General features: G+C 38.2%; 1 protein-coding gene across 1 annotated transcript in view; it reads right to left on the reverse strand.

Moving 5' to 3' along the window:
* LOC150088352 (inactive tyrosine-protein kinase 7-like) overlaps window positions 1-14098 on the reverse strand; it is a 376615-nt gene extending 362517 nt beyond the window's left edge. Inside the window, exon 1 of the mRNA XM_090369462.1 lies at window positions 13966-14098. Within this exon, the coding sequence (XP_090225588.1) occupies window positions 13966-14011 (46 nt within the window). The 5' untranslated portion in view covers window positions 14012-14098. The remainder of the gene's footprint in view (window positions 1-13965) is intronic.
* Window positions 14099-19802: the final 5704 nt, after the last annotated feature.

Below are 19802 nucleotides of genomic sequence, written 5' to 3' on the forward strand. Positions count from 1 at the left end.
CTCCGTAGTCAAGTTTCGATCTTATTAATGCTCTATATAACCGTAATAAAGTAAGGCGATCAGCTCCCCATTTGGTTGCAGAGAGAACCCGGATGATATTTAGTTTTTGTTGACATGATGTTCTTAGTCTTTTGATGTGCTCAACGAAAGTGAGTTTATGGTCTAAAGTGATTCCTAAGAAACGTATGCTGGGATGAACTGTTATTTGTTGGCGATTCAGTTGTAGCTCCGGATTGGGATGGAGTTTGCGTTGGCGGCAAAAATGGATGCAAAACGTTTTTTCTGGACAAAGTTGAAATCCATTAGTCTGAGCCCATGAACTGATCTTATTTATTGCCACTTGCAACTGTCTCTCAATAGTATTCATATTTTTAGCATGACACCAAATACTAAGATCGTCTACAAACAGCGCTTTATCAACAGTGTCTGGAATTTGTCCGGCAATGGAGTTTATTGCAATTATAAAAAGTGAAGCACTGAGTACAGAGCCTTGAGGAACTCCTTCTTCTTGGGAAAATACTTGGGACAGTGAGGTTTTGAATCGAACCTGGAATGTACGCTTGCATAGGAAATTCTGTATGAAAATCGGGAGGTGACCCCGAAGTCCATGACGATGTAATTCACGGAGTATTCCATACTTCCACGTGGAATCATAGGCCTTACTGATGTCAAAGCAGACTAACACATGGTGTTCCGATCTGAGGAATGCATTACGGATGGAATTCTCTAGTCTGACTAGTATATCTAGTGTAGATCTGTTTTGTCGGACACCGTATTGTGCAGAATGTAGCAGATTGAGATTTTCAAAGTACCAGATCAGTCGATGGTTCACCATCTTTTCGAGAATTTTGCAAATGCAACTGGTCAAGGCGATTGGTCTATAATGAGTGGGATTTGTAGGGTCTTTACCTGGTTTAGGGAAGGCAAGGACCGTAGCGTGATGCCATTGATTAGGAAATTTATCTTCCAGGAAGAGTCTGTTGAATAGATGAAGAAGTAACTGTAATGATTCGGTACTTAGTTCCTGAATCATGGAATAGTGAATGTTATCTGGTCCTACAGCACTGCGTCTAGATGTTGACAAAGCTCTATGTAATTCGTGAATGGTAAAAGGTAAATTATATTGTTCATCTCCTTTTGAAGAGAAGTTTAACTTATGTTTTTCTAAACTTGTTTTTAATCTTCTGAAGGTCGGTGTATAACTTTCTATTGCTGATGTTTTTGCAAAGGTTTCACCTAGTATATTGGCAATTCCAGCAGGATCATTTACATTCTGCCCTCTCCATTCCATGATGGGTAGGGGTATCGGTTTATATTTGCCACTCATTTTTCTGATTGCTTTCCAAATTTTATGTGTAGGCATTGCTTGATTAATAGTCGAAGTGAAGCGGATCCAAGCAGCCTTTTTATTGCAGCGTCTAACATATCTCGCTTTTGCTCTAGCACGCTTATATTGAATGAGATTGGTTGTAGTTGGACTCCGGCGAAAAGAATTCCAAGCTTTACTTTGCATTTTTTTAGCCACAAGGCATTCATCGCTCCACCAGGTTTTTGGATGAATCGGTAATTTTGATGAGGATTTCGGTACGGTTTGTTCTGCTGCATGTAATATCATTTTGGTGACATAGCCAACTGCTTCGTCAGTTGTGGAATTTTGGATTATTTCGGGATCAAGCTTGGTTAATTTTTTATAGGACTGCCAATCTGCTTTATCAGTAAGCCAGTGCGGAATTTTAATAGGATGATGAGGGGGCTTATTAAGTAATTCAATTATTATGGGGAAATGATCGCTATGTAGCGGATCGTTGTTTACCGTCCACTTTAGAATAGGATATAAGGTTGCAGAACAGATAGACAAATCTATTGCAGTGCTTGTTCCTGAAGGAAGGTGAACGTATGTAGGTGAACCGTCATTTAGAAGAAGGAGGTTGTTATTGTCAAGACACTGTTCAATTAGTTTTCCTCTTTGGTCGATGCTGTTGTTACCCCAAAGAGTGTGATGACCATTTAAGTCTCCCAGAATGAGGAAAGGTGTTGAGAGTTGAGCTATAAGATTGTTGAGATCATTTTGCTGGAAGGTATAGCTTGGTGGAATGTATAAGGAGCAGATTGTCATATGGATGTCAGCAGCTATACGGACTGCTATTGCCTCGAGGGGAGTGTTCAGTGAGACCTGTTTGGTAGGAATATGTGGGTTTGTTAAAATAGCTACGCCACCATGTGCGATATTCTGATTGGTTCTGTCTTTTCTAATAATGTTATAATGAGACAGTTTTGGTGTATTTTGGGGTTTTAAATAAGTTTCTTGAAGGCAGATACATATTGGTGAGTATTTACAGGAAAGATCGTATAGGTCATCGATATTGGCGCGGAATCCACGACAGTTCCATTGTATTATTCTGTTCATTGTTTATCTCTTATTAGACTTTCTGAGCGTTTTCGGGTTGTTGATGTTTTCTGTTTTTCACTTTTGTTTTTATCTTTTTTTGGGAAGGAAGGCCTTTCGGTGTCCATATCTTCTTCAACAAAGATTTGAAGAACAGGGTCATCTGCTGATTTTTCTTTAGTGTCCATTTGTTGTTGGTGACTAGAAGTTAGGATATGTTTTTCTTTAAATCCTTCGTCCGGAGTGTGTATGTTTTCTTGTGGTATGGTAATTGGTGTATTGACTGCTTGGGTTTGAGTTGCACTGTACAAAGATTTTACGTAATTTGAGAAAGACTGCTTTGGAGATACTGTTATTTCAGTTTGCGATCCGGTTGATTGGAATTTTTTGGTGGCTTGGGCATACGTAGGTCTGTCTGAATGAATTGGTGGTGAGATGATTCTTTTTGCTTCTTGGTAAGAAACATTATGCTCAGTTTTATATTTTTGGATAAGTTTCTCACTTTTCCAGCGCTCGCATATTCTGGCATAAGCGGGATGATCCTTTTTGCAATTTGGACATACTGATTGAGGAGCATTACAGTTTTCGCAATCGTGTTCGATTGAACCACACTTTGCGCAAGTAGGGGTTCCCCGGCAAGCTGTTTGGGAATGTCCATACTTCTGGCATCGGAAACACCGTAGCGGGTTTGGGACGTATGGTCTCACATTACATACCAGATATCCGGCCTTAATGGATGATGGACGATTCGGTGTGTTAAAGGTCAAGATCAGGTTGCGGGTAGGGATCAGATTACCATCTTTTCTCGTGGAGATTCTCTTGACATGAATAACTCCTTGTTCTTTCAGTTCTTCTAGCATTTCTTCTTCAGTTACATCTAGTAAGTCCCAGTTTGAGATCACTCCTTTAGAGGTGTTTAGTGATCTGTGGGGTGTTACAGTTACTGGGAGACCTGCAAAGTAATTTGTTTTCAGAAGTCGCTCAGAATGTTTGGTATTAGATGTCTCAATGAGAATATCTCCTGATCTGAGTCTTTTTACGGATTTCGGAGATCCTGCTTTACTTTCCAATTCCTTTTGAATTCTAAAGGGAGAGAGTTTGCCAACTGCATTCTCACCAGTTGAATGGATGATTAGGTAGGTTGGAATTGGATATGTCTCTGGCTCAGTTTTTTGGCGCTTTGCCGTTCCTGCTGTGGAACTGTCTTTCTTTTTTGATATCTGGGTTGCGTCTGGCAGCCCAGATAAGTCTGAGTTTGATTTACTCATGGTATGCTCTTTTTGGCCCCGGGAGATTGTCTTTTTCTCCCAGGTTACCAGCCCCGCCACGTGGAGGCAAGAGCGGTGCCGCCTAGTGACCCAAGCGAAGAAAAGGGTTAGTAATAACTAAAAATAAAAAGAGGGATTAAAGAAAGGTGGCTTTCCTTTCTAGGTTATAGTATTTGAATATATCTATTTAATTATAATCTTCAGGAGTTATCGGACTTTCGAAACTCAGGAGAAACGTATTTACAATTAAGCGTACTAGATAATCACTCTGGAAAGGCGCTGTGGTCACTAATATCGCTTGGCACTCGGGGCCCTGGGGGAAGGGAACTCTTCAATAAATGTTCTAACAGCATACGTGACCATCATTTCCTTAAGAGAATCTAAAAGAGGATTACACTTTAATTACTTTTTTGTCCCGGAGAAGTATAATACGCACATTGTTTCTTTTGTAATTCTCTGAGGAAAACCTCCAATGTCTTAGCCATAAAATATTTTCGAATCTCAAATTCCAAGTCAATGTTTTAAATATGACTGAAAAATCTTTGTAATCATTTGTTCCACGTGATCTGAAATATCTCTACTATAAGGATCCAAACTGGAAACTGTTTCAAACAGCAATAACCACGGCGTGACAAACGATGACAATCTGCTGCAGTCATGTGGCAGCATAAGTTAAAAAGTTTAAGGCAAAAAAAAACAAAACACCCCAACCCTTAATTTATTTTTCCCCCCAGTTTTAATAAAGGATCATTTCTTCACCAGTTTCATGAAATTTTAATACCAACCCATTCCATCCTGTTACTTAGAAATTCCGTTAGTCTGCTATATTTTCCTCCTTAGATTGCAAAAGGCTTCTTCAATTAAAGATCTATCTTCTTATACGTATATTTTTCATTCATTAGCATTTTATGATTCCATTATCTCCTACAAATTTTCTAGTAGTAAAATTCTTTCCATGAGAATTTTGATAAAATTAACAAATACATAAATTATATGAAAGGCATTATACTCCACTTTAAATTAACATAATAATTAGTTTTATTGATCTCCATAATATAATGAAACTAAATTTCTCAAACCCATTTAGTTCATTATTTAATTTTCTATTTCATAAAGACGTTTCGAAATTCACTTGGGGATTATGTTTTAAGCATACAAAATAAACAAAGAAAGAGCTGAAGGAAATTTCTATATACGGTTATGTAAACCGTATATAGAAATATACAAGGGGGGGGGCGGCCCAAAAAGATTTGTATTCACCCAGAAGTAGTAGTGATAGAAGGTTGAAACAAACACCACGTACTGTATTACACTTTTTCTCCATAGTCACCAGACAAAAATGACCCATTTTTGCCACCACATAATACACTTCCGCAGCCCAGTTTTGAAGAGGTCCTCTGACTGTTCTTCAAACCACAACTCTATTAGAAACCACCTCATCACGAGCAGCAAAGTGTTTTCCACTAAGAATGGACTTCAGGGCAGGAAAAGGGAAGGAATCCGAGGGTGCAAGGTCGGGGGATAAGCAGGATGCTGTAATATTTCAAACTCGTATTCGTGGGCACACCTCACTACAGCATGCGACTAACGTTCAGGGGGCCTTATTGTGGAGCAGGTGCAAACCTTTTGATAGCTTTCTCCATCTTCTTTTATAGCAGCACGTAGTTTTATAAGGAAATTGGAATAATACTTCGCCGTCACAGTACAGCCCTTTTGAAGGTAGTCTGTTAGTATTACACTCTGTTGATCCAAAAGAAAAAAAAAAAAAAACTGACAGCATCACCTTACTATAACTTGGTTTCACCTTTGCCTTTTTGGGGAGTGGTGATTCTGCATGTTTCCATTGTTTTGACATTTGTTTAGTTTCGGAATCATAGTGAGGATCACCAAAGCAAAAACACCTCGCCTAGAATCAAAATATGCTGCCGCAACTCCTCCCCCCCCATCGAACAAGTGAATAGCTTTAAATATCTAGGGAAGATCTTCACAAATAATAATGACAAAGGCACGGAAATTAGAAGCAGAATCGATATGACCAAAGAGGTATTTAAGAATCTTAAGAAATTCCTCTGCAACATTAAACTGGATTTTCAGAAAAGATATCGAATGCTACATATGAAGCACTCTCCTATGTGGATGCGAGACCTGGGTCATGCGAAAATCAGGAAACTGGAAGCTTTCAGAGATGTGGACGCTCAGAAGAATGCTCAAAATTCCAATTCCATGGACAGATCGGGTCACTAATGAGCGGCTCTTTAAGAGGGCAAGGATCACAAGAACACTACTAATTACAAATGGAAGGAGGAAAATTGCCTACCTTGGGCATATTATAAGGGGCCCTCAATATGACCTGCAGAGATTAATCCTGCAAGGGAAGATTGAGCGCAAAAGAGTAAAAGGAAGACAAAAAAAAGTGGTTTAATAACATCAAAGAATGGACAGGGAGCCTTTCGACAAAAGAACTATTTCACAAAGCAAGGGATAGAGTTCGTTGGAAAATGTTGGACTCCAACGTTCAAATTGAACACGGAACCTGAAGAAGAAGTGAGGATCCAAGTTTCATTCATGGTGACTAGCAGTGAAAAAGCCTTGCTTTTCCTGGCACATCGACATTTCATGTGCACACTGCATCCTTTCCTTCTTCTGGCAAGAGGTCAGAAGTCTGGGAACCTATCTAGGAAACACTGTACTCATATGCAACTGGTGGTGGGTGATGCTCTCCACAGACCCTACACTAATTTGGAGCTCTGCTGCTAGTTCTTTGGCGCTAATAGGGCGATCTTCCAAGATTAATGCTTCAATTTTTGCAGCACTCTCTTCTGTTACAGCAGTTGCTGGGGCGTCATGAGATTTCATCATCATACACCAAGGTTTCTCCACATTCGAATTGTTTACACCAATGTGCAACAACACTGTAACGAACCTGGGCAGCTTTCTCCATAAACAGCAACCATTTCTTCCTGGATTGTTTTGGGTGGTTTTCTCCCTTGTGGAAAGAAGAACCGAATCACTGATCTGTATTCCACTTTACTATTCTCACAATTCACTTCATTCAGCGCAGCAAAGAAAAAAATGAATTGTCAGATCGAAACCAAAATTTGTGTTTTTTTGTTACAGAGATTTCAAAGTATCAAACAAAAAAGAAATCATCTTTCTATCACAACTACTTCTACTTCTGGCTGAATAAAAATATTTTTTGATCGTCTTCTTATATATAATTAAAAATATAAAATTCCCTTTAATATAAAAAGTATTTATTTTTTATTACTCATTTGTTTTTGTTTGCGATTGATCAAAAATGGTTTCTTCTGAACTTCATAGTCACCTTGGTTTTCAATACTTGAAGCGAGGTCAGTCCAATAGACGCAGTAAACATCTCGTACATTCAGATGGTCTTTCTGGATTGCCCTGTTCGAAGTTTATTCCCCCACCACTTCTCACATCACCCGCCCGTTCTTCATCGGCTACCTTTGACTAAATTAGCAATTAAAGAGCCTTTCTGACAGTACAATGAGCGTTTATCCTGGTATGAGTACTGAAGTATAATCTCACGCACTTCCTTTCGCCTTCTTCCTGCTAAGCATACAGCGTCTTTCAAGGCGGAACCCGCGACCTTAAATAAGTTAAATTACGAACGCCTTCTTTGAAAGTAGCATCCTCTGACGCTTCCCCAGCTGTCTTGTCGTTTGCAGCTGCTGCCTCCTGTAATCCTGGAAGTTCCATCTGCATCTATAGCTAGAGGCAGAGGCACGACGGGGAACCTTTTTTCCTTTCCGCACGTGAAGAGAGAGGAATAAGATTTTCTTCTCGTCTTTCCCCAAGCAACGAATCTTCCAAAGAACGCTTACTTCACGGGACTACCGAGTAGCACGGCGAAAGAAATCCCCGGATGTGTCTATCGTCCATCACTGTTAAACATGTACACACAGCTGGAAGAGTTTTGTAGAGTACAGTACAGAGGCGAGACTAGAGATGGTGACAAAGTTTTATTGCTTGAATGCATAACTTTTAGGTCTAGACAGGGGGGGGGGTATTCTGAATTACGGCGTTCTATTTACGTTCTAATCTTGAAATGAAGTTGCCCATAAAATGCTTTATAGGAAATATAAAATAATAGCACTTTTCACATCATACACAGTACTTAGATTTCAGTAAAGTTTGGCTGTACAAATTGGAGCAATGTGACCTTAAGGGCTATGGATAAAGGGCTGGTCGAGTAGCAGAAGACAGTAGGTGTTTATGAATGGTCACTGGTCTTCGCGGACTAATATTATTAATGGAATCCTCAGGATTTAGCGCTGGGCTGGTTGCTGTGTTCAATATTGATTAACGATATAGTTTATTGTCTAAGTTTTCAGATTCTACAAAGGTAAGCAGGATGGTCAATGACAGGAATCAAGGTGCACTACTGAAAAAAGACCCTAGAAAATTTGAACACAGGGACTAAGGTTGTCAATTGAGATTTAATAAATGCAAGGTATTGCATATGGGTAGCAATAATCTCAGAATAACATACCAATTAGGTGGTATCACACTCAAGATGGTGTAGAACGAAAGGAACCTAGAGATAATTACACAGTCCGATATGAAGTTCTCTGAGCAGTGGAAACAGGATGCTAGGACAGCTCATGGAGTTCTATGGCTCTTCGTGGCTCTTGTATATCGTTCCGTCGACAACATACAGAATTCTGCCAGCAGAAACAAGGTGATACGTTGTATAATGCAACGATTAAGTTACATCTTGAGTACTGCATACAAGTCTGGAAGCTTCTTACTGTTACCAAAAAAGACTTCATTCTACAAATGCCTAGTTCGTCGCAGGTAAGAGGAACTGCGATAAACCAGCAGCACCTGGAGACTTGATTGAAGAGTTCTTTCCAGGAGACTTGATTGAAGTGTTCCAGGCTTTAAATATTTCGATTAAACTAAATGCGGATGGCATCCTTTAGTTTGGTCAGACTTAGACAACACACAAGGGGCCATAAATATGAGGCAGAGTAATTTTTTTTTCTTTTTTCATGGTGATAAACTCGTTTCCTTGCATCATTTGCCACTATCAGTACTAATACTACTATACCAACCGATACACAATAACAGTATTGTATAAGTTGTGCATATTTAGTGGCAGCGTACAATCTAGCAACACGCATAACAGGGATCACAGCAAGACAGCAAGTTCTTACTGTGATCCTCAAGTAGCGCACTGTTATTAGAGGTAAATTACGCAGATATAAATAGGCTGCCACCCCTCCCAGAATTAATACAATGCACATTCGATGCGTCTCGAAATTTTATAAGGCTTTTATTTAACTTAATCACAGGCCACAATTTTGGTCCATTACATTCACAGATGATGGGTGAAGGACTTTTGTTAAAACATCGAAAGAAAGAAAAAAAAAAGCTCATTTTGGCCAAGCTCCAATACGAGCTCGTATTAATAATCGAAGAGTCAAGTGTTTGATACAAAATTCCACGCGCTATGAGTGACCGTGTTTTCAATCTCATGTGATTGGTAAATACGGTGCTGTCATTGTATTCTCTCTATCTTATGAGCTCCTCTGACCTTCGTGGTCGTCCCGGAGCATAACCAGAAAATTTATTTTTTTGAAATTACTCTTGTAAAGATTTCAATGTCATTCTACGATCGAAACAGAATTTTTGGAGGCTACAAAAAGTCGAAATATAAATTCAAAAAACTTTACGGTTCATTTTTCAGTTAAGATTTTATTATTATCTTTATTACTTCGCTCTTACTTTTACGGTATTTTAGCAATAAACTTAAGTATAAATATTCATTACATTTATTGGTCAATAAATAAACCAACTTACATTTTTCACATGAGTAGTTTTATAACCTGTGAAATATTTCCATTTTTTTTTTTTTCTTAATCTAAATAAAATCTCACGGAACTAACTACCCACGAAGAGGCAAAACTTCGCATAAAAACATGGAACTATTTTATCAACATTGTCATGAAAAATACAAATGAAACAGCCATTTTTTTTAAAATCATTTAAATCTGGAAGAAGGAGAATGGCGATGAGGACACTTTCTTATTTGGGAATAAATATGACCACACGGAGGAAGGCTGGCAATCATAAGTCAAACAAATTGTAAAGATGGGCTAATTGAAAAGAGACGTGATTCAATGGATTTGTGAGGTTCCAATTAATGACTAATGATAAATGGTCTTGGGCAGGACACATAGCTCGAAGATATGATGACAGATGGACTAAGAAAACAACAGAATGGTATCCAAGAGGAGCTAGAAGAAAACCTGGAAGACAAAGGCTGAGATGGATAGATGAAATTCATGAATTTGTGGGTAGTAAATGGATGGCTAGTGCTCAAAACAGAAGGAACTGGAAAGTTGCTGGAGAGGCCTTCATCCTGCAGTGGATTGAAAATGGCTGATGATGATGATTCCGAGGATGAAAAAGGTGTTATTTTCAAGCTACTGAACCATAAAGCCAACAAAACAGAAGACTTCTGACCTATGTTTTGACAAAACCTACAGGCTAACAGTCCAACGTCTGGTGTTTCCACAAAAACAATACCAGGTTTCAGAGTGTCGCAGTGGCAATGAAAGATACCGAGTCCGAAGTATATTCACCTTATACTTCGGACTCGGTATCTTTTGATGAATATTTGTTTGAACCATTAAATGAATTCTTAGACAGTAAAATTTTAGGAACCATATAATTCTAGTCTCGATGATTACTCAAAGATCTGGCTGAGGATTGGAACAACTTCCAACAGAGGCAGGATGGACTCTTAGTACAAAAGCTAAACTATCAACAATATTTACCAATTTTTATTTAATGCGGTGGGGTGGGGACGGAGGAATAAATGAATATTCGAAGATCGATAATTCGTGAAAAAATTATATTGTACTGTTTATCTTTATGGCGTATTGGTGTTCATAACTTGGGGAGTGACCAGGTAATTTATCAACTCTTGTGGCTTTTTTGGTTTGCGTTGTTACGTATTCTGGTAATAATTAATTTAACATACAACATAAAAGTTGATCACGTAGAGAACTTTACAAATTTTTAATTTTCACACAGTTTAATTATCAACCGTCCAATATCAAGCCTGAATCTGCCTGATATTGGTTGCCTCGGGATGTCGCCATTATATGAATATTCATAGTTTATATCTTTGTTTTTTATTATAATCTTTTATTTCATTCCTCCAAGTGCATAAAATTACACGCACTGAGAGGTGAGTCCCAACGAAGTTTCTCCTATTTAACTCATTAAATTTTACATTAATTTTTATCTTTAAAATGTAACAGTGTATTTAATATTTTCATTATTGAATACACCGCAGAATTAATTACAAAGTTAATCTGCATTTTGTTATTTATGTTTTAATTAAATTATTAGGAATTCTGGATGATTAGAATACACTAACAAGATTATAATTACGATTAATATACATTTATTAATGGCATATATGATCATCATGAACAAGCATAGGTTAGAAAGCTAAAAATAGAGTTTACAATAGTCATAACAGGATCCTGAGCTGGATATCATCATTCTTCTTTTTCTTGGTGATTCCTTTCTACTTATCTCTCTCTTTCTCTTGGGGTAATTCGGAAATTTTTTTTTTTTTTTTTGCTGGTGCAGCATAAGCCTCAGGCTTCCTTGTACCATATGGCTAATAATAATAATAATAATAATAATAATAATAATAATAATAATAATAATATTCAGATCGGCCCGGATGTCAAATGAATGATTCGCGCTGATGAATCTCCCTGAGAAGCCCCTCTAAAGTCTATTGATAAATGTACTGAGAAAATTGTTAAACGTTTTAATTAGGCTAGAAGACCTCATGAAACTATTTCTGTATAGCTCGAAGCATCTTTTTGGGAAGTTGGGTTAATTAATTCTGTTTTATGGCGTGACAGGATTTCTAGCAGAAACAAACAAACGACCAGAGATATTCATGGAGAAATTTAAAAATCTTCCTAGGCCCAAATGGCAGGAGGCTGGAGAATTTGCGGGTGGTTGTATGAAATAAAAATAAAATGAAGTAAATGAACGTATAAATAATTCCCGCAAAATTAAACTAAAACACTTTACAAAACTTTAACTAATATTATAAAAAAAAAATACAAAAAAAAAACAAAACAATCTCTTTATCCCAATGGACAGTAGGACCTGTTTTAAATTATACTCTGCTTATTAGTTATAAAACTTTATCTCTTTAAGCATCCAAAAACTATTGAGAATAGTTTGTAGTTATTTATTTATATCAATTTAAACAATTAATGGTTTAATTCCTAAACATCCACTTAGATAAAGAGTGTACATCAAACTGACAAATTAATGGCGAAATATATGGTTCACAGGTATTGGCTACCTTGTTGACAAAATAGTAAATTATAATAAAGGGAAACATTAATAAAATATAACTTGTTTCTACACCTAAATTTCAAATATATAAGGTATTCACAAATTAGGCGAATCAGACCATTTCAGTTCACTATCGATCATAACCTGTTAATTCAGTTTGTTCTGAAGCAGAGGCACCGGTTCAGAATGCCATAGAATTCTGTATTTTTCCCTAAGTAAAAACGATCTTAAATTGAAAGTTTCCTTTTGAAAAAGAACTATATGTCTTTTTTAAATAGTAAAGTAATTCTATTAATTAATTAATTGGTTGATTTATGAAAAATCGTGCGCTTTATGGTTCATTAATCACAGATGATTTAACCTGGAGGAACAAAAAAATTATTATAAATTTGAATGAGTGCACATGTTTCTATCTGGATATGCTTGCTAAGCATTGCTGTTAGGGATGAATCCAAGCTGGCTGTGTGTGCTGAGAATTCTAGTGTGAATATTTTTTCCTAGGCTTGTGAGAACAAATGTTTCCTGCGCCCTGGATCTTTACGTACAATGGACCTTAACGAAGGAAGTCCAGCGGAAAGGTCATCAACATTTATGGTCATCCTAAGCGCGTTCGCACACGTTTGTGTTTGTCTTGAAATATACCTTAGATTTTTATATCTGAATAACACTCGTGTAATCTTTCAAAGAGATCGTATGGATAAAAACATAGGTACATAAAATAGATAGATAGACAGATAAAACAAAGGATGGAGCAATAACCGATAGATGGAGATCAAAATAGTGAAGTTTCAAGGCTTTTTGAAAGAGCGAATCCCGCATGAACACCAATATTTGGTTATCACTGCATTATTATCGGTTTCTTCCCTTCACCCTGAAAAACTTACACGCGTCCAAGATATCGGAAAAGAACGTCCAACACCATCTTACAAATAAGTCGACCATGCTGTTTTCTTGCAATGATTGGTTGTTTTGGGTTTTATTGGCGCATCTTCTTGGAATGACACTTAAATTATAAGAAATCACTCACCACAGAATTCAGTCGAAATATAATCTTTGTAAATATAAACACGCTTTCATTTTGGAGTTTAGCAAATATAATCAACAGTCTCATGTGAGACAGTATGAGGGAGGCAGAAGTACCTGAGATTGCGGGGGCTTTCGCTAATGGGCTATTTATCTAAATGCTGTGGCCGGTTATAAACGAAATGAAACCCAAGCCAAAGCACGCGAAGAGGTCTCAAAATATTTTCTGTAATTGTAATTAAAAGCGTAATTATATTTTTTAATCTTCGCAAAAGGAAACTGCTTATTTGGCTTATGTTTAAAGCCGGCACTTTCTGCACGTATAGATCAAGTATTATTCAGTAAGGAGTATCTAAAAATACTACACTAAGAAGATACTTTATATTTATAAAGCTTTATGAGCCTAGACGGTTAATCTGGCCACGAGGGGCAGATTTAATCTTTCACGATAATAGTAAAATTATTTTCGAAACTTCTGAATCGATCGCTAATATTATAAACCTGTTTTTCCAAATTCATGAAAATAGGAGAAAAAAAACAGCAGATGATTTCAACCAGGAGAATATTTAGTGTTTATCAGTTCTTTGTGCTTCCATAAGATGAGTTTTAGTTTCCACTGCCCGCTGGTATCGTGGCCAATCATTGCGATTTAAGATGACAATGGCACCAACCAACAACCTACAGATGCATCTTAGTAATACATCAGCTGAGAACAAACAAAAACCAAGAACGAAATAACGCTTCCAACGGTGTTCGCGAAGGCAGATCACCGAGTTCGCTGCGCTCTCGGCAGCACGCGCAAGCATCGGCTTTAACAAAGAGAACCCAGAAAGGAGCTTTCTCTAGAAACGCATCCTGACATTTTCTGCGGCTGCACTCCATGCACGTGTTTACCTGAAGTGAACGGAAAGCTCTACTCACCCAAGAAAGAAGTAAACACCACTCGCAAAAAGCGGAGTCGTTCCATCGTTCTGCACAATCCAGTTAAACGTCAGTCGCTACTCAACGGTTGGCATGGTAGTTGACGACTCTTCAGCGCGAGTACGGACGAGGGCACCGCCGACACACAACCACTTCACAGACACGCTACTCGGTCCACGTTAAATTCCACTCCCGCACTCGATGAAAGCGGGTGCCACGAACGTTGTATCCATCCGCGAGAGGAAGTAGTGACGAGAAGGGCAATTATAGTGCTGCCGTGGGGTTATACCGTCGGAACGTGTCCCACGGACAGGACAAGACAGACAGTTTGGATTGTTTCAGGTGTTCGTGCAGCATTTCAAACGGCGTGCTACAAGTCGTTAAGCAGAGAGGGAGTTCACTGGAGGGCAGCTGAGTGCCGAGAGGAGGCGAAGGTAATTCCGCCTGTCAGCATCTTTTGTCAACACGTCGTCTGCCGCTCCCGAGGCGCTACGCTGCCGCAATATTTAGTGCAAAATTTTAAACATTCGTCCTCTGCCGATGAGAAAAATTGTCGACGATGTAGTCTACGAACATAATGGTGGAGTTGATTATGGGGTCACCGCGGTGACCTCGCTGTGTTAAGTTCGCTGTTTTGGTTACAGCCAAGGTTGAGAAAGGTCAGAGGTCATCGAGCCAGTGAAGTAGAAAGTATACTTTTACTGTCTGCAAAATCGGTGCTGGTTTGAAAAGTGGTTCACTGCTCTTTTAATCACTGTAAGAGCAGGAAGACGATTTATTTTCTTTTTTTTTTTTTTTTAGGGGGGTGGTGTAGATAGAAATCTAACTTACTCGATAATAAGAGAAACTTTTCTTGGAGTAAAAATGAAATGTACTGATATGCAAACTTGCAGTAGTGTATGTATATAAATAAAAACGATAAATGTTCTATTTATACTCCGACACGGTCACATAGGTCAGAGGAATATTCTACTAAACTTGGCCTACACATACGCAGGATGAATGTAAGATAGTAATAAACACAGAGGTAAGAAAAAAAAAAAAAATCAAATTAACAAGAGCATACCGCCATCGAAGTACGTTGAATACATTTGGTTACTTTTCGTTATTTGAGGCGCTATATTCGTATTTTTAACTCGTTTCCCAACATCTACTTCAATTACCTTAAAGAATCATGAACAAACTAGTGAAATGAGATCAAAAAAATATATTTATATATTATACTGAAACCCTCCAAAATTTATGGAATCCAAATTCAGTTCTCACAGGTCCATTTCTGTCTACAGTCTTCTAAACTACACCGCTCCTTCACTCTTCCACTAATGAAATATCAACACTTGATTGCCTCAACCACCACCCAACTCCTTTGTCCTAATTTCCCTTTCTATGATTCCCTTTTAATGTTCGAAAGTACTTTGTTATCTACTCTGATATTCCTTGTAAGACATCTTTAGCTCCAAATTTCTTAATCACATGCTAACAAATTTATTTGCTGTCTTTATCATTTTTTTCCCAACTCTACAAATTATCCATAGCTTTTTGACTCCCTTAAATCTCGCATTTGTTTAGAATAATCTAACTCTAATTAAGAAGTGAGTTTCCTTGGTGATATTAAATGTTAATAACTCCAGTTGCCTTAAGCGTTACAATTGTGCCCACCAAGCTGCTAGCACCACTGGACTCCCAAAGATGATCTTAAAGCATTTGTTCATTTACCCACTAGGATACCACATAACCAACCCATACACCAAGCACTGTTGATCTTTTCTTCACGAACAACCCTTCACAGTACATAATATACGTTAGATGTCTCCAGATATTTCGGGCCACAACTGTGTGATGATATCTTTTTTTCCAAGAAGCCTTTCTTGGCACTGTTTTAACTTTAAACAACGAAAATAAAAAAAAATAATAATTAAAATGTTTTCCTCATAATCCAGTACAACAATATAGGTTAACAGAGTTATAACTAATTACATTGCCAAAAATGCAATCAATAAACGTATTTAACAGTTACTGAGCAAAGAAAACTTCGTTAACTCAATCCTAAAATCAGCAATGTCCTTATTTCTCACAAAACATGGGTGTACTCCTCCTATGTTCATCTTCGTTGACACTTGGTTATTTAGACAAGATCACCTATCTCCATTAGGAATTATCCTGACTTCTGATCTCCCTTAACATAAGAACATCATCCGCAGTAAGCATGGTATCTTGATTCGACAAGTTGAATTACGCGGTAAGCTCTGAAGAATCCGTTGCTTCAGCTGGGAACCAACCTGAATGGAACGTTGCAAATGCAGTCTCACCAGGCTTTAATTTAAATTTATCGAACCAGCTCTCACTTGGGGAAAATTCTGCTTGCAATTTTCTTTGCCCACCTTGAGATCGTAAAAACTATTCATTGCCTTCTGCTTGACGAATTACAATTCATATTAACTCCGTTAGCTCACTAATTAGACATCCAAATCAAAACATTACCAAATACAAACATTTTCACCAAAATACTTCCTCCAGTTCAAAATCATTTAACTGTACCAGTCTTTGCTAATTTTGCAACGTCTTTTATATTTTTATTTTTCAGTTAAAATTGTCTTATTCTTCTGAGCGGCATTCCATGTTCATGTCCAGTTTCTACCGCTCGTTTTCCAGCTTCAAAACAAGAAATAATTTTAAATTTCGTTTCCGCAGTGATGACTATTCTTGACTTATTAGCTTTCTAGTTGGAAAAATAAAGTAATTAAGAAAAAAATCGTCAGATAAAAGGCTTGAGGACTTATCAACAGGAGTGTTCCTGGAAAACTGACGCCGATGAGCGAGTGGAAGTTAGTACATGACGAATGAAACAGGTGGAGAGAGATGGCGACGAATGAAAGAATAATGCTGTTAAATGGTGGACAACGGATGTGAGAAACTACGGATTATTAAGTTGACAGATATCGAGTGTCCACTGTGTATAACAAAAGCCAGAGATGTGTAAGACAGGCGAAGGGAGAGAACGAGGAATGACTAGAAAAGAGAGCTAGGAACGAAGAGTGGGGAGTTCTACTCGTAGTGAATAATAAAAAAAATGAGAGTGAATCAGATAGTTCCTTACTGGATCGTGGTGGATCACAGAAAGCACAGCAGAAGAGGCAGATGAATTGAATAGGTACTTTGCAACAATAATCAGAGTTCAAAACCGTTCTAACCGGCGGGAGGGGGAAGTCACATGGAGTCAGATTGCTGTTAAATAAATGACAGCGATTTCGTCGGAGAACAGACTATAAGAAAAGTTACTGAAAATGAGGGAAGATAAGGGGCTAATGGTATAAGTTACATCCTCTTATAGAAAAAGTCTGCGTGCGATATTATTTACCCTGAATTTTTAAAGCTTCTGATACAGTTCCACGTGACGAAAGGCTATTAAAATGAGGAACTACTAAAAGATCCTTCGTTGAATAAAGGATTGGCTATAGGAAAAGAGAACAGGGGACCACGATAAATGGATATTCTTTAAGATGAACAAGTTAACAGGTGAAGCCTTTTTCTATTTTAGGTTATTTATGAAAACAACAAACACAAACGGTATTAGAACCTGTAGTACTTAATACGGTGCGCAGATTGAAGGTTGAAAAGATGAAAGAAGACTCGAAATTCTGTAGATTGTAATTTTAAAGAAACACGCGTGAAGGGAGGTTGTTCTAGAAAACTGAAGTTGAAGGGATAAAGAAGGAAGAAGAAAAGTTCGTTCTGTGGGTCTGAAGTTGGACAGTAAGTGAATGTTGACTGGTTGTGGCACGTGTTAGGATTGGTTTGAGAGGGAGGGAGTGGAAGAGAAAGGTGGGATTATACGAGAAGAAGCCAATTCAGAAGAGCAGTTCTCCCAACTCCACTAATCACTTGGAGCTCTTTGACTTCCTTACTTTGCAACTTGACTTTCTCCAGTCCAACTTTCCTAACAGTGAGGTGATTTTCCTTGGTGATTTTAATGTTCATAACTCTAGCTGGCTTCCGTTTTCTAGTCACACCGACCCAGCTGGTCCAGATGCTGAGGCTTTTGCAATTACTAATGACCTTGCACAGATTGTTCATTTACCTACAAGAATACCGGACAATCCTAATCATACAGCCAACACGCTTGATCTTTTTCTCACAAACAACCCTTCTAAGTACACGGTCGAAGTGAGAGGTCCTTTAGGCACTTCAGATCACAACTTGGTGATTGTCTTCTCCAATGGAACCTTTTACTCATGGCTATTCCCAACCTCGCGTTGTTTGGCATTACAAGAATGCAAAATAGGATGGCCTGCGAGATTTCTTTTCTTCTTTTCTTTGGTTGGATTACTGTTTCAAAACTTCTGATGTCAACGTTTGCTCAGATCGTGTCAGTGAAATTATTCTTGCAGGAATGGAAACCTTTATCCCACACTCGACTTTAAAATCTCGTCCTTTATCTGAACCTTGTTCAAGCTGTTCAAGAGAAGAACGTTGCATATCGTAATTGGTTTGTTTCTAATTCTTCATTTTCATCTTCTGCCTACACCAAAGCTCGCAACAATTGTAAAGCAGTTATCAATCAGTCCAAACTAGAGTTTGAACAGGCTAAGAGTAGAAAACTTGCTTCTTGCCCTAATGGTAGGTGAGCATTAGGGCAAGAAGCAAGTGCTCAAAACCTGTGCTCCTGAACTTACTTCTATTCTTTGCCACCTTTTTTCACTTTCTTATTCCAAAGGTGTTTTTCCTTCTGCTTGGAAATTTGCTCATATCCAGCCAGTTCCTAAAAAGGGTGACAAATCCCTCCCATCCAATTATCGTACTACTGCAATTACTTCTACTCTTTCTAAAGTAATGGAGAAATCAATTAACCGCCAACTCTTAAACTACCTAGAAACCTTCCGTCTGATCAACGATCGCCAGTATGGTTCCGTCAGTGTCGATTCACTGGTAATATTCTGGCTTATGTTACCCATTGATGGACTAATTCAATGGAAAGGTTCGGTGAAACACAAGTAGTTTCTCTTGACATCTCAAAGGCTTTCGATCGTGTTTGGCATAAAGGTCTTCTAAACAAGCTTCCATCTTATGCTTTGCCAACTGTTTTTAGTAATTTGTTATCCAGTTTTCTCTCTGATCGCTCACTGAGGGTGATGGTAGATGGCTCTCTGTCTTTTAACTTCTCCACTAATGCCGGTATCTCCCAAGGTTCAGTTCTTTCCCCCACTCTTTTCCTCTTGTATATTAATGACCTTCTTCCATTGACTGGAAATCCTATCCCTAGTTTGGCCGATGATAGCACATTGCATTCTACTTTCCATTTTGAGAAATCTTGCCCTGCTCAATCGGCTTCAACTTCTCGAAAATCTGCTACCAATTCCTTAAATGCCGATCTTCAGGTATTCTCCAGTGCGGCAAAGACAACTTAGTTGATTTCAACCCTTCTAAAACTCAGTCTTGTCTTATATCTAGCAAAAAGGATTCTTCTGCTCCTGTGCTTATCTTTAGTGACACTCCGATTTCTAGGCAAAATGATATATCTGTTTTGGCACAAGCACATTACAAATATTGCTTCCTCTGCATCTAAAAAACTTGGTTTTCTCTTTCGCTCTCGGCGTTACTTTTCTTCCAAACATTCTGCTCACTCTGTATAAATCGCAAATCCGCCCTGCCATGGAATATTGTTCCCACATCTGGGGTGGTGCCCCCAAAACCTCTCTCAGGCTTCTTGATTCCATTCAGAAGAGGGGCAGTTAGGTTAATTAATGATTCATCTCTAACAGAGTCTCTCCACTCGCTCTCTCATAGACGTACTATTTCTGCTGCATGCGTTTTGTTCAGATACTTCCATGGGCACTGTT

Source organism: Mastigoproctus giganteus, chromosome 3 (assembly GCF_048544385.1).
Source record: "Mastigoproctus giganteus isolate SK-2022 chromosome 3, ASM4854438v1, whole genome shotgun sequence".
In the NCBI taxonomy this organism is placed as follows: Eukaryota; Metazoa; Arthropoda; class Arachnida; order Uropygi; family Thelyphonidae; genus Mastigoproctus; species Mastigoproctus giganteus.